The following is a 14870-nucleotide window of genomic DNA, read 5'->3' as shown; positions in this document are numbered from 1 at the left end:
AGCAGGTGAAGCCTCGCGAGGAGGACCGACCGGGGGTTGTATACGAAAAAGAAAAGGAACCAAGTTAACCGAGAGAGAAACCCAAGAGATAGAAGTGAGGGAGTTGGCGGACAGAGTGAGGAATTGTGGGATCTCAAAAAGTGCGAGTGGGACATTTTTTGGCTGCCAGGAAATATTTTACCGTACGGTACGGACTACGCGACGAACAGAGCCAACCTGGAAATTAGTCAGGCAGAAATGCAGCGGATTCTACTGGCTGGACATCCGAGTGCCACTGGGGGCATTCGAAACCATCAATCAGCCCACTTATGCATCCATTGCTGATACCCACCGATAATTGAACACTTTTACTGGAGTATCTTTTACATATAAAATAAAAAAAATAACCCTTGATTTAAAACATTTACTAGTATTATCCCACAATACACCTCTGTATTGCGTGGTACCTCTGCGTAAGTTTCAATCCTCTAACCGGAAAGGGAAGAAAGTCTCACGTGACACCAGTAAATATTAGCGGCAGTTGACCAATCATAGTGCGTTGTACTGGGCAGAGGCGATAAGCGGAGTGCCATGGCGTAGTCATCCAAGTCGCTTAAAATGGCCTCCGCTAAACCTAGACCAGCCTAGCGTCATTGGCCCGGTGCCCCTTTCGCGGCCTTTGTCCAACCTCGCCCAGCCGCTAAACCCTTTGCGAAACAAGCCTTGGCAATGGAGCGGCTGTTGATTCTTGGGAACCGCCAACCACCAACTCTTCACTCGTTCATCTTCGTTTCTTCCCTCCTCCTAAAAACTCTCTCCACCAGAACTCCCATGAAGCATCCTCCCGCTTCCGCTCCCCCCTTTTTCCACCCCCCACCCACACTCTTTTTTCTTCCATATTGCTAGCTACGTATTTCTGCCTCGGGGCCACCAAGCTATGGATCGTAAGTTTCTCTTTTCTCCCTTGTTCGCCGACTGAATCCCGTCACGCGCCGCTCGCTTGTGTACTTCTCCATCTACCATCCTTGACCCACCCTGTTACCCCTTGACACTCTTCGTTTGGATGTCGAGGGCCTTCCGCTGTTTGCTATGTTGATGAAATCGATGCTGTGATTGTTACAGTATTGATTGCTCATCTTTATGTCTCGTTATTCTGGTTTTGCTGCGCGCCATCTCTTCTTCATCCTTATTTCATCAACCCATCTATAAAACCAATACATCCCATCAAATCTACATATGCTACCCTCTCTTACCAGTTATAGAACTTCTGCAACTCGTATCTCCAGTCGCATATGTGTCTTGTAGCTCGTCCCATGCTTTAAAATGCATTTTCAGGCTTAATTGCTCCCCAATGCTGACTTTTCAATCTCATAGCTTGTAGCATGGTGATCCCGTCCGCCTCGATGCCGTCTACATTGCCCAACGGCCACCAGTCCTCCCTCACAAATGATATTAACGAGAAACATGATAATCAATCCTCAAACATCGGTAACGTGAGCGACATGTCCGCAGCCAGTGCTGACGAGGAACACTCCTCCGATGAAGATGCGGAGCATCTTGAGAGTGGGGATGCGGAGTCCGACGATCCCGCTGAGGAGTTTAATGCGGAGATAAATTCCGACTCATCGGATAATGACAATGATACCGATGGCCTAGCTTCTCCAGTTTCTGAAAGGGCCATGAGTGAGAATGATGCTGATTCCGCTGTCGAAGACGCCTCTGGCGCGCATCTCGCTTCTATCTCGGCCAACTCATCGACTCATAACCTGAAGAGGGGCACAAAGCGAAAATCCCCCATAATTGAGGACGACTTTATAAGAAATAATCCAAGTTTATATGGGTTGCGTCGCAGTAGCCGAGCGAGATCTGTGCGCCAGACAGCCCATACCACTTCCGATTCCGACTCTGACGCTGTTGCACCCGCTTCGAAGCGGAGACGACGCACCCCAAATCGTTCATCACAACGTCCCTCCCTCTCCCAATCAATAGAATCTGCGTCTGACTCCAATAGCGATGAATATCAAGGCTCGCGTAGGAGAACCTCAAAATCCAAACGTCGACGACTGGCTCAGTCTGCCGACAACCTAATACCCACCCATGCCGAAATCCGCTTTTCTACTAGACGTGCGAATAGAGTATCTAATTATAATGAAGATGACGATGACGATGAATTCGAAGATGAATCAGGGATGATGACACCAGGTGAATGGGCTACGGCAGTCGATGACACAACTCCCGGCATTGATGTCGTGCTCAACTATAGGTTGAAGGACGGCATTGACATCACACGGCACGACCTGAGTCGCCATGACTGTGAGTTCTATATTAAATGGCAAGGGAAATCCCATTATCATGCAACTTGGGAGACATTAGAATCTCTTGCCAGCTGTAGGGGCGTGCGTCGGCTAGAGAACTACATCCGCAAAACCTTGTCCCAATCCATACTGTACATGAGGGACCCTGAAGTCATTCCCGAGGAAAAGGAGAAATGGAATCTTGACCGGGAACGTGATGTGGATGCTATTGAAGATTATAAACTAGCAGAACGTGTCATCGGCTCTCGTGAGGTCGATGGTGAAACAGAGTACTACGTTAAATGGAAACGGCTTTTTTATGACTCCTGTACCTGGGAACCTGCATCCCTCGTCAGCGAGATTGCCCAGCGGGAAATCGATCGTTATCTTGACCGCTGCTCCCATCCACCTATATCAAACAAAATGGAATCAAACCCTGCAACACGAGCTCCCTTCGAGCCTATCCATGGCACCCCAAGCTATGTTAAGAACGGCGAACTCAAGGAGTTCCAAGTCAAAGGTGTGAACTTTATGGCGTATAACTGGGTTCGTGGTCGAAATGTAGTCCTTGCTGATGAGATGGGCTTGGGGAAGACTGTCCAAACGGTTGCCTTTATAAGCTGGCTGCGGCATGTTAGAAATCAGCAAGGACCGTTCATTGTCGTTGTTCCGCTGTCTACAATGCCTTCCTGGGCGGAGACCTTTGATAATTGGACGCCTGATCTGAACTACGTTGTCTACAATGGCAACGAAGTTTCTCGGAATATCATAAAGGATTATGAATTGTTAATGGATGGGAATGTTAGGCGGCCCAAGTTCCATGTCCTTTTGACCACTTATGAATACGTTCTCGTTGACGCTACCTTCCTCAGTCAAATCAAGTGGCAGTTTATGGCTGTGGATGAAGCTCATCGACTCAAGAATCGGGATTCGCAACTTTACTCTAGGCTCGTCGAATTCAAGTCACCTAGTCGACTGCTCATCACCGGAACCCCGGTTCAGAACAACCTTGGTGAACTCTCTGCTTTGATGGATTTCTTAAACCCCGGGCTCATCCAAATTGACGATGACATGGACTTGAGTTGTGAAGCGGCCGGTGTGAAGTTAGCGGAACTTACCAAATCCATTCAACCCTACATGCTTCGCCGTACTAAATCAAAGGTTGAATCGGATCTGCCCCCGAAATCAGAGAAGATTATTCGAGTCGAATTATCAGATGTCCAACTTGAATACTACAAAAACATCCTGACGAAAAACTATGCTGCTCTAAACCAAGGAAGTAAAGGCCAGAAGCAGTCCTTGCTTAATATCATGATGGAGCTAAAGAAGGCCAGCAATCATCCGTTTATGTTTCCCAACGCTGAGTCCAGGATATTAGAGGGGAAGACTGGCCGTGAAGAAATGATGCGTGCCATCATCACGAGCAGTGGCAAAATGATGTTGTTGGATCAGCTTTTGGCCAAATTAAGGAAGGATGGCCATCGTGTTTTGATTTTCAGCCAAATGGTTCGAATGCTTGACATCCTAGCCGACTACATGGATGTTCGTGGCTACGCCTATCAACGGTTAGATGGCACAATCGCTGCCGGTCCCCGACGTCTTTCTATCGAACACTTCAATGCTCCGGATAGCAATGATTTTGCTTTCCTCCTCTCCACTCGTGCGGGAGGCCTGGGAATTAACCTCATGACCGCCGATACAGTTGTCCTCTTTGATTCAGATTGGAACCCTCAAGCTGATCTGCAAGCAATGGCACGCGCTCATAGAATAGGACAGACTAAGCCCGTCAGCGTATATCGTCTTGTGTCCAAGGATACTGTTGAAGAAGAGGTCCTTGAAAGAGCGCGAAATAAGCTACTGCTTGAATTCATTACTATACAGCGAGGAGTTACTGATAAAGAAGCGATTGAACTCAAAGACAAAATGGCCCGTGCTGGTGCCCAAATCAGCGAACCCACCTCTTCTGACGACATATCTCGCATTCTCAAGCGTCGCGGTCAGCGTATGTTTGAGCAATCTGGAAACCAAAAGAAACTGGAGGAGCTGGATATCGACTCTGTGCTGGAGAACGCTGAAGAGCACAAAACAGAACAGGCTGAAGGCATGGAGGCTGATGGTGGAGAAGAATTCCTAAAAGCCTTTGAGTTTGTTGATGTGAAAGTGGATGAGCTTACTTGGGACCAGATCATTCCAAAGGAGGAACTTGAGCAGATTAAAGCAGAGGAAGAACGCCGGGCCCATGAGCAGTTCCTGGCACAAGAGATCGAGCGAAATCAGCCGCGTAAACGGAAAGAACCATTGGATGGACGGCAGGAGCGCCAGGCAAAGCGACGTGCACGAGAGCAAGTTAACATTGACGCTGACGATGTATCTGATGCTCCACCTCCTCCAGACCCCAGTCGACCACTCAGCGAAAAGGAGTATAGACATCTTATCCGTGCATATCTTCGATATGGTGACATTAATGACCGACAAGATGATTTAATTCGGGAAGCTAGGCTGATTGGCCGGGATATAGCTGTGGTGAAAGCTGCTTTGAGTGATGTGATCGAGAAAGCACATGCTCTTCTAAAGGAGGAGAATAACCGACTCAATGCCCTTGAGCGCGAAGGGAAGGGTTTCACTAAGAAAGAGAGGAAGGCGATTCTTTTCGACCATCAAGGTGTGAAACGGCTTAATGCAGAAACGATTGTGGAAAGACCTAATGAAATGCGTATCCTGAGAGATGCAACTGCTGATCTTGCTGATCCTAAAAGCTTTCGTATCCCAGAAGCTACGAAAGGCGCTGATTATACATGCCCATGGGGTGCTCGCGAAGATGGCATGCTTTGCATTGGCATCGCTCGCCACGGCTACGGTGCCTGGACTCAGATTCGCGATGACCCCGATCTTGCCCTTGCCGACAAGTTTTTTCTCGAGGAGCATCGGGTTGACCGGAAAGCGGAACGCATGAATGGTGGTGGGAAAGGTGCAACTAAGTCTCCCGGAGCTGTCCATCTGGTCCGCCGTGCAGACTATCTCTTGTCAGTCTTGAAGGACAAAATGACCAATGGTTCGAACATGCTAGCGAAGAGAGCTGTAGAGAACCATCACCGCAATATCAAGAAGAACGGGTTGCATTCCAAGGGTCATGCGAGTGGGAGTGTCTCGGCGTCCCCGGCACCCTCCCTACCCCGCAAGCCACGAGACTCGGACAAATCACGATCTCGTGCTCACCACAGATCTCGAGAGTGTGCTGATTTTACCAACAACTCCGCTGCTGACGGTTACAGGTCTGACCGTCCTCGCATGAAGGGTAGTCGGGATGAGAGAGATCGTTACCGCCATAGCAACGACCATGGTGGAAGCGGCGTTAGTAGTAATGACGGCGTGCTCAGGGTTATATTCAAGCCTATCCGGGAGCATCTCAAGCGGGTATCGCAGGTCACCAAGGAGAACATCCCAAGCAAGACTGATAGGGCAGGGGAGCTGCGCCGGTTACTGCGTCTTATTGGGGAGTTTATCCGTGACACTTTGGAAGGTAGAGAGGCACCAGCTTCGTTGGAGGAGCGGTTGTGGTATGACTTTTATCTTTCTTTCTATTTATTTATTTATTGATTTTCTGTTTTCCCTTTCTCTATCCCCGTTTTTCATGTGTGTCCAACATATGCTTTTAATTTACATACTAACGAGCTCCAATAGGGGATACGCTGCGACCTATTGGCCCAACAAGGGTACTCCGGCAACAGCTCTCCTTAACATGTTCGATCGTCTTGTCGCTGCTGAAAACGGTGAATCGGCCCAACAACGTCGATAATCCACGATCAATGCACCTCGAGTGCTTGTCAACAATTTTTGCAAAGCTTAAATGTGCGGAACAAGGCAGCCCTGTCAATGACAACTTTTGCGATTGTCTTAGGGCATCTATCTGTTAACAACTATTTGATAGGATGTCTGGTTTTTGACTCTACTCTTTGCGTTTTCTCTTCTTCCCCAGCATATATCTACTCAGCCTGGAGTTTGTGGTCTTATAGCAGCACGTGGCTCATATACCGTCCCTTTTATGTTCTCTAGAGTTTGTCGCAGTTGTGTATTGCGGATTATATTTTCTATCTTATCATCTATCATCTCCTCTTTATTTTTATTTCATCCATTTTTCTTCTTTTTGTTCCTGCATGGCGACGGCGTTCTAACTTTATCTCATTGGAACTCTATAGGAGACTTTTCAATTGTGGGATATTTGCTTGAGATTTTGCGTCACGAGCTTTTCACTACGGTGCACTTCTAATTTTTTATTTTTTTATTTTTTATTTTTTTATCATTTGAGGTTATTGTCTCCTGTCTCATACAACATGCTTTCGTTGTTATTTCTTTTTTCTTTTTTCTTTTTTCTTTTTTCTTTTGATATATGTGACTGCTGCACGTTAGAATCGCGCCGTCTAGGGACTGTTCATCCCTCGACAGCCTTACAAAAATTTTGCCCGCAACCAATGGATCCATCTTTTCGCTAGATATATCCTGATTATATCGTTTTGTCTCCAACATTTTTCTGCACTGATCGTATCTCTCGTGGGGTCATTGTCTAGCGGGCTGGCACGAGAAAGGCAGATCACCGGGCCTTGTTAGGGAGCTAGCAAATCTTTTCAACCCGACAATGGTTCGACTTGTTTTGGGAGGCAGAGACGGATAATTCAAAAATATTAGGGATGCCATTAACATCGATGTGATCCTTTTACCTTTAGTATATGGTTGAACTGTGCCAAATATGGAATTATTTCTTGTTCTTTTAAGTTGGTCTTGGTTGTTTCTCGGATCCGTATCCTTACTTTTTTGACGAAGCAGAAAGAGGAGTCGTCAGAGCTAACTAACAATCCTGATCTTGACGTCGATCAAGGAGTTTTGGTAGCTGAACATATCTCACGGTTTGGATGAGAGCAGCCGAGAGCAGAAGCAGACTGATATCAAATTCGTACACCTTTCCCTGATCATTGCCCACTTGTCCGCGTGGTTTTTTTTTTTTTCTTTTCTGAGATGATTGCGATCTCCTTCAAGGGCTTTTGCGTGTTGTCTTACCAGCGAATGGATAATATATATGCTACAGAATGTAAGGGTTCTCTTCATCACCAACTTCAAGTAACCAGATTGACATCAATAGTGGAGCACACAATAGAGTTACTTTATCAACGTTGGCTGCACGGTGGTTACCAAGCAGGTGGAGCTATCGAATTATACAGATCGATGGTGTGGTCGAGTGGTAAGATGTCACGTTGTGGCCGCGCCAGCCTAGGCTCGATTCCCAACACCGTCAAATGCTCCTTGAAGCTTGGGAGCAACTCTTGCAAGTAGCGCTTTTGTGCTTGCTTTTTGAGGGGTGTCAGGGTTGGCAAAAAGCCAGCGAGTTTGTTTGAGCAAGTTTGGGGCGAGAGTCCTGCGGCCTCCAGGGAAATGGGGCCGAGCATATCTGAGATCCCTGACATGCGTCTTGAGTGGAGATGAACCTTTTGGACCTATGATGAGCGGTAATCCTGAGAGAGCCTGTGGTGAGGAGCAACGGTGAAAAGATTAAGAGTAAGGAGGTAGGCGGTTGCCCTATCCCCCATAGTGCTGGGGTTGCAGCAGGGCTTATCCATACACATTATGCGGGGTCTTTATATAATAGAGGTCTTTATATTGATAATTTCTACTCTCTTGGTTGGAGAAGTAATGTTCCTCATCTCTTTACTTCAGGCCGTCGACAGGGACTTCAGTTATTTAAATAGAGGTGATTGATATTTCGTGTTGCTCTCTTTCACGAACTGGAGGTTCGCGAATCCATTTTACATTGCCTCCAGCCGAAACTCCGGCACACGCCCATCCTTTGTGCGGTTGGCCCGTTGAACTACCAATTTTGCCCAGCATATGGAGCTCAATCTCAATGAATGCTTGTTTGTGGAAGATATCCTTCCTTCTAAAATACCGTATTTCTGAAATGGAAGCTCTCGTTTCAACAAGCAGCCTTACCATTCTTGTCAACCTCGGTTACGGAACTGGAGTTGGGGCTGCTTCAATTACTGGAGGTTAATATCTCTGACAGATGAGATTTACGCATGGAGAAACTAATCTTTTTTGATGGGCCAGTTGACTTGTTGCACTTACTTTGAAAACCCATTCCAGATGCGCCTCTTTCACTGTCACAGGCGTTTCCCCGTAGATCCGTTGCCAAGCATCCTTACTAGATGGATCTTTGCCCTTTTTCTGAAATGTCATGGGTTGATACTTATTTGATCATGGGACAGGAATACAGTTTATCATGCTGGTTGGGTGAAGTTAACTATCGTTCTAATTATTTCAATCCAAAGCTTGTCAGGTTGGATGAAGAGTGAAGGAGATAACTGTTCGCATTGATCATGCTTAATCGGAGAACTTGAAGGATAAAAGAGCACAAAGTGGGGATGATAGCAAATTATTAGACAAGAATAATTTTACATCAAAAGAAAGCATGCCAATGTTCTTTGCAATATCAAAAAGAGAAGCTCAGGTTTCACTAAGTAACCGTGTCCCATACCCTGTTCGCCAGATAAAGCTCTCATTACAAATGAAAAGCAAAATGGAGAGAAGTTTAATAGAGTACAAAAATAATTTGCCAGTAGTGCAATAATCAAGCCTCAACGGGTCCTGTCTCTTGTGTAGTTTTGGTATCGAGCTTAATAGAGTCAGGAGGATCATTCGATCTCGACACCTCAGTCCCTTTACTCGCTATTACCGACAACGAGGCTTCGTTAAGTGGCATGGCCCCATTCCTCCCTGGAGCAATAGCCAGATCCTCTGCAGATATAGCGGACTTGAACACACGAAGTTCCGCATGTATGACGTCTTCGAAAATTAACTCTTTATCTCTCCATGACTCCTTTCTAATAGGTTCTATTATATCCCAGTCACGCTTCAGCTGGGCAGCTTCTTGCTCCGCCCAGTGGATCTGGCGACATAGAAGATGACACAACTGCTCCGGGGAAAGGGAAAGCTCGTGGTCGTCGAATCCTAATTCGGGACCGAGGTAGGGAATTGTTGACGGATCCGATTCTTTCGTGATATCGTTTTTGTCTCCGTCATGGCTACCCTCCTTTGCGGGCTGGGAGAGCTTTAGTTTGATCCGGGTTGGTTTAGCGATGCCTGTTGTCGTCGCGCTGGCACCTCCTTTTGAAGTAGCATCCGTAGGGCGAAGGACATCAGTTTCATGAACGGTTCGCATGTGTTTTGTAAGAGCGTCTGAGCGTGTGAAGCTTCGATCGCACTCTATTTTGACGAAAGATTCTTAGTGGGATGAACTTGGCATCTCTCGTATCGACATCTTATTGGCGCAAGGACGGAAGAAAGCTTACCGGGTAAAGTACAATAGAACGGTTTCTCTTTTGTATGGCTTCTCATATGCGCTCGCAATGCATACCCACTCGCATGTGTCTGGCCCTTCCTAGCACAATCACTCCACTCGCATAGATACTTTTTCTGTCTAGATCCAATGTGATCATCATGGATATGTTTGACAAGAGCATCCATATTTCCCAGATCATTCGCATTGCATCCTTCCCATTGGCAAACAGTGACTTGATCCCGTCCCTGTCCGCTGTAGTCGTCCTCTACACCACCGCCTATTAGGGCCAGGGTGAAAGGTGAATTTGGCAGCTCACCAGAGGTATCGGATGAGATCGAAGCGGTAGGAGATGCTGGTGGGATATCTTCATGAATGGATGAGATGGGTGTATGTCGATCCCATGATGCGATACCAGTGCGACGACGTTTTGAAGGTGGCATTTGGGATGCCGAAACAGTTGGTGAGTGATGGTCCTCGAACTTCATGTCCTCCGCGAACTCATCAGAAGCAAGAGAGGAGAGAGGAGAGCCGGGGGAGTCAGCCATTGCTAGGGGCAACGTCTGTGTTATCCAATCTTTGAACAGTGAGTGAGCAAAATATCTACTGTGAATTACCGCAATCTGTGCTGGCTGAACAATGAATGTTTGATGTTGAATGGTTGAGGTGCGCAGCTCATGGCAACCAAGGTCACATGATCAAATATTAACTCTGGCTATAAAGATCTTCAATTTTAACAATTTCCCACTTTATCTTGCAACAACTTCACCGTTCATTTGACCTAAAGTCATTCTCCTCTAGGCAGTTTCCAATGTGGTATTATGATGCTTAGTTAGATTGAAGGACCCTTGAACTAAAGCCTTGGTTTCTGCCTTTCCGTTCTGGATGATTTTTGCAAACAGTGTTATAATAATGCCACCTTGAGAGAACTTCTGGCGGGATTCTGGCGGATATATGGGTTCTCATTCTTGTAAGATGATCTTGCACTTTTCTTTGTTGCGTTTCTAAAAATTACAAATGATGAAATAAGAGAATTCTGCAATACTGACAATTTCCATTTATCTTGTGAAATTGACTGTTGACACAATTCCTACACTTGATCTGATTGCTCCACTTCGTACCCCTTGATTTACTCGTCGCAATTTTGAAGTATTTCAGTATAAGTTTATCTGACTTTCCCACAGTGCAGCACAGTAGGTTTGCGCGAAACTAAACATGAAAAGTAGATAACAAATTCTCGAGCAAAGTACCCGAAAATCTATCTATCTATCTATATATATACATATGCTATTAAAATTATATGGACATTTATGTGTTCATATGGAACTAGTGGGCAGGAGGATATCTTCCACCAATTATAGTGCTTGCGTTAATCATCTCGTCAATCTCTCTCATTTCTTCGGCGGAAAACAAAGGCATCGTTTGCATATTCTCCATCACCCGCTCCTTGGTGGTGGCTCCAGGTGTCGGGATGATGGTTGGCATGTTGCTGCTGTTGCTTAGCGTCCTTTCCCAGTTCAATGCAGCTTGAGCGGCTGTTATGCCCTTCCTTTGAGCAAATGATTTAACATCCTCGATGAATTTTATGTTGGTGGCCATGGCCTCATCTTGGAATCTTGGATAAATGCGTCGTATATCGCCTTCAGGAAGATCGGAGGCTTTAGTCAATCCACCCGCCAGCGCACCCCTGCCAAGCGGAGAGTAGGCTACAATGGGTATCCCAAGCTCCGCACAGGTCGAAGCAACTCCGTTTTTGAGGATATCTGGAGTCCACAAGGATAATTCAACCTCGACTGACGCAATCGGGTGGACTTTGTGTCTGTAATTGCCCGAGGTCAGTTTGTTGATATTTTGGTCTGGGTCCATCTGTATGTGACTACTTACGCGCGACGTATTGTCTCTGCATCAACCTCGCTTAGACCGATAGCCTTAAACTTTCCTTCCTTGACCATTTTTGCGAGATGGCCAATGGTTTCTTCGACTGGGTACTTAGGATCCAGCCGGGCACATTCAAAAATGTCTATCTCCTTTGTACCATCTAGGATCGATAAACAATCATCTACACTCCGCCGGAGATTTTCCTCGGAACCGTCTGGTTTGAGCTGCCCTTTTATCATGCCTCCTTTTATGCTAAGAACAACTTTCTCTGCAGCCTCTGGGTGTTTCGCGAAATAATTTCGAAGAATGTGCAGAGAATTGTGCTCCGGAGTTCCATATATTTCACCACCGTTCCAAAAATTGGCTCCGAGAGAGATAGCTGTATTCATCGCCTCTGTGTATTGGCGCTCCGAAGTTGGTACCTGACGCCATGTAAACCCTGTTTTTTGATCGCCAACGTATGAGCGAAAGTCTGTCGAAGGCCATGCTGTACAACGAGCTTGAGTACTTACCCATGAGGCCGTAGCCAGTGTGGCCAACATCTTTTCCAGCCAGAGTAGGCAGCTTCATGGTTTTGGAAATTGTGAATAGTGAATGGCGAATGGTGTTTTGTGTTTTTTCGGAGCTTGGTTGGAAGCTCTGTTATCTAGATAGTTTTGGCACAGGGTTTCTGAACAGCACCATCTGGAAGAATTTACATTCAACTTATACATTCTTCCAACCTTAGCGTCTCTTGCCTGGGTGCCTATGTTCGTCTCACGAGCACCCAAACAGCCGCCCGGGAGATAGTCGTATCGCCGTTAAACAAAATCCGTCCTTTTTATTGATCCCAGCTCAGACAGAAGCTAAGTCGATTTTGATTGTTAGAGAGTTCCCGGAGTTTAGACGCCCGCAACAAACGATGTGCAAATTATACCCGTTATCGCCGGCGGTTCGGCTGGGAATTGACTATGTTGAACTGGGTAGTTACAGTCGGTGTCTCCTTGATCTTACGCATCATAATCCATGTTCTCGGAATTGCGATTTCTGGTTCAATAGGCTTTTCTTGGGCTGGTGATTGTTCCGAGCCAGTTCGCCAGGTAATTAGCGCGTGTAATGATGACCCCCCACCGAGTGAATGGATGGCATAAATAAAATGATCATATGGACTGAATGTTGTACGACTTGATTTCTGTTCCAGCTTACGCATAAAAATCGAGGATGGAATTTGACATTGTTAACGGAAAAAATGGTTGTCACGAATACAAACTAAATCAGGTTTCGGACTATTTCGCGATCATTTGGATCCTAGACTCCACTGCTCGGTGAAGGTTGATCATTTTGGTTCCAGGATTTATGTCATCCGTAGGGCCCACCTTGAAGATGTTGCATGAAGTGGGTGCTGGGATACTTTTGCTGGGATTCAGGGATATCTTCTCACTTGGAGGTGTTTATTCTGCGGCTTCAATGGTCCCATTGTGTTTCTTCATAGGATCTCGTGCCATCTGAATCTATGGGCAAATGTAACTAATCAATCCTGCAGACATTGAACTAATTCCGTGACTCTCGTTTCGCCTTGAATGCCAAACCTGTTGCCTGATCGGTGCGTGTGATTGGGTTCTTTTATGGATAGCTTCTTGATTTGAGGATTAATCGTTGGTTCGCTTGTCTATGGCATAGTTACATACTCCGTACTTCAGCATTGAAGTAAGAATATGTGATGTAATAGGGAGGTTTCGGCATTGCAGGAAAACATGAACTCCCTTTATCACTTAGCATTGGTTATAGTCTCTAAACGTCTGATTCGTCTGTTTTGGCATTCAACTACAACCCCAGTTTTCAGCATGTTAAACTAGCTAAGCATTCATTCTTCCAGATCTGCAGCCATATCCACATGGCAAGCCCGTGTAATAATTGCACGACGCCTCTTCGATCCATATGAGCTAGAATTTGTTCTATGCGGTGTACCTCTCTTCATCCACAAGAGTGTAAACTCCTGATAAGCCCCCCAGAATCCAGGGGGAAATTTTTTTTTTGTCCGTACCCTTTCAAACCCTCTCTTCTTCCAATACGGGGCCATTTATCGTCTCTCCGTCGTTTTCATTCAGAATTTTCAGACGCTGCTGCTCCCTAACTGGTGCGCATTAGTGGTCCTCATTTCTCCTTCTCGGCCCTGGCTAGCCGCTCTAGTAAATCCTGTTCGAGCCGCGAGATACACTGGGTAGCAAGACCAGGTTTGCTTGACATGGGATCTGGCCGGACGGCCACTGAAACCAGATCCCAGTCGGATGCTGATCTGATATCGACATCAACATCTCCAGTCTTGGAGTGTAGTGTGGCAGGTGTGAAGCTCCGTTCTGCACCCATTTGTCCGGGGGGGGGGTTTATTCGTCTCGTTAATCCCACCACTTGAAATGATGATTTTCGCACCATCACCGCCTTTCAGTGACGGTGATAATGAGACAGGAACTCCTTCATGATATCTCTTCAGCATGGCACAAGCAACTATTCTCGGAGCCTGATTTTCCCGTGCTTCTTTCACGATACAGCATCTCCCTACCGGTCTGCAAAACTCTTCAACTCACCATTTCGAAAACAATCTTGTCTGCGTCTCCATACGACATCAAGCCTGCTGATAACCCGCGTCTAACCATGCGGAAGCTGCCAGAATTGCGTACACGCAAATGAGATCACGGGCTCCATTTTTCGACTTTTCGCACAGAGAGCCCCTATACCTAAAGTTTCGTTTAGATTCGTTATTGCGTTCGCAAATGCATTTGATGGATATGGAAAATTGCATAAGCGTAATCCTCACCAGCTCCAGCACCAACGATTATTTCGTGTTTAGATATGGTCCTCAGCCGTTGAAGGACCTCAAGTTGGCGTAGCTGGGCAAGGCATGCCTGTCAGGGGGATGGTCGCGACGGGCTCTAGAAAATCGTTTCTGCAAAAGAAACAAACACCAAGCAGATCAAAAGACAACCGGGACGAACAGTTTAACTATCTATCGATCTGATAACCTTCCAGAGGCCTACCGTCTGCAACATTATTTTCTTATTCATGCAGATCAGCGTAGGGAGTTGAGTCCGAGACCAACCCGAATTTGATGTTTTCATAGAGTATATAGAATGGAAAAAGGCACGAACAGGCGCAATAAAGCCCTGTGTGTGTGTGTGTGTTTTTATTTAACGCCCGGTTAGTCCACGTGCCTTAAGGGCACGTGATCTAGTAGAGTCCGCGTCGAACTATAGGGCGGGTAGAGCTACGCCCGTAGGCGACTACCTATCTAGTAGCTATCTTACAAATGAGGCAAAAATGGGTTGCGTATTGCTGCACCGGCAGAGCCCATGGGTCGGTTGCCATAGAGCAGAGGTTTTGAGAGGTTTTAGGTTTGTGGGAGGGAGGTAGGGGAGGCG

General features: G+C 46.4%; 5 protein-coding genes and 1 non-coding gene across 6 annotated transcripts; 2 read left to right on the top strand and 4 right to left on the bottom strand.

Annotated features, from left to right (window-relative positions):
* Positions 1 to 1361: 1361 nt before the first annotated feature.
* Positions 1362 to 6069, top strand: PAAG_02864 (chromodomain helicase hrp3; the record flags this gene model as incomplete). Its single annotated transcript, XM_002795342.2, has 2 exons — positions 1362 to 5830; positions 5955 to 6069. 2 exons carry the CDS (start codon positions 1362 to 1364, stop codon positions 6067 to 6069), a joined length of 4584 nt encoding a protein of 1527 aa, XP_002795388.2.
* A 1420-nt stretch (positions 6070 to 7489) lies between these two features.
* Positions 7490 to 7560, top strand: PAAG_11564. The gene has a single exon. It is a non-coding gene; the product is annotated as a tRNA-His (tRNA).
* PAAG_02863 (hypothetical protein) lies at positions 7536 to 8498 on the bottom strand (the record flags this gene model as incomplete). Its single annotated transcript, XM_002795341.2, has 4 exons — positions 7536 to 7787; positions 8049 to 8215; positions 8266 to 8290; positions 8388 to 8498. 4 exons carry the CDS (start codon positions 8496 to 8498, stop codon positions 7536 to 7538), a joined length of 555 nt encoding a protein of 184 aa, XP_002795387.2.
* Positions 8499 to 8889: 391 nt separating this feature from the next.
* PAAG_02862 (zinc finger protein) lies at positions 8890 to 10145 on the bottom strand (the record flags this gene model as incomplete). The annotated part of the gene is made up of 2 exons (XM_002795340.1): positions 8890 to 9524; positions 9611 to 10145. The coding sequence occupies 2 exons, from the start codon at positions 10143 to 10145 to the stop codon at positions 8890 to 8892; spliced, it is 1170 nt and encodes a 389-aa protein (XP_002795386.1).
* A 778-nt stretch (positions 10146 to 10923) lies between these two features.
* PAAG_02861 (pyridoxal reductase) lies at positions 10924 to 12045 on the bottom strand (the record flags this gene model as incomplete). The annotated part of the gene is made up of 3 exons (XM_002795339.1): positions 10924 to 11416; positions 11482 to 11914; positions 11988 to 12045. The coding sequence occupies 3 exons, from the start codon at positions 12043 to 12045 to the stop codon at positions 10924 to 10926; spliced, it is 984 nt and encodes a 327-aa protein (XP_002795385.1).
* Positions 12046 to 13608: 1563 nt separating this feature from the next.
* PAAG_11563 (hypothetical protein) lies at positions 13609 to 13821 on the bottom strand (the record flags this gene model as incomplete). Its single annotated transcript, XM_015847193.1, has 1 exon — positions 13609 to 13821. The coding sequence occupies one exon, from the start codon at positions 13819 to 13821 to the stop codon at positions 13609 to 13611; it is 213 nt and encodes a 70-aa protein (XP_015703217.1).
* Positions 13822 to 14870: the final 1049 nt, after the last annotated feature.

This window comes from Paracoccidioides lutzii (assembly GCF_000150705.2).
Source record: "Paracoccidioides lutzii Pb01 unplaced genomic scaffold supercont2.6, whole genome shotgun sequence".
Classification (NCBI taxonomy): domain Eukaryota; kingdom Fungi; phylum Ascomycota; class Eurotiomycetes; order Onygenales; family Ajellomycetaceae; genus Paracoccidioides; species Paracoccidioides lutzii.
Note: the sequence above shows the minus strand (reverse complement) of the source record. Positions and strands in the feature narration are given on the sequence as shown.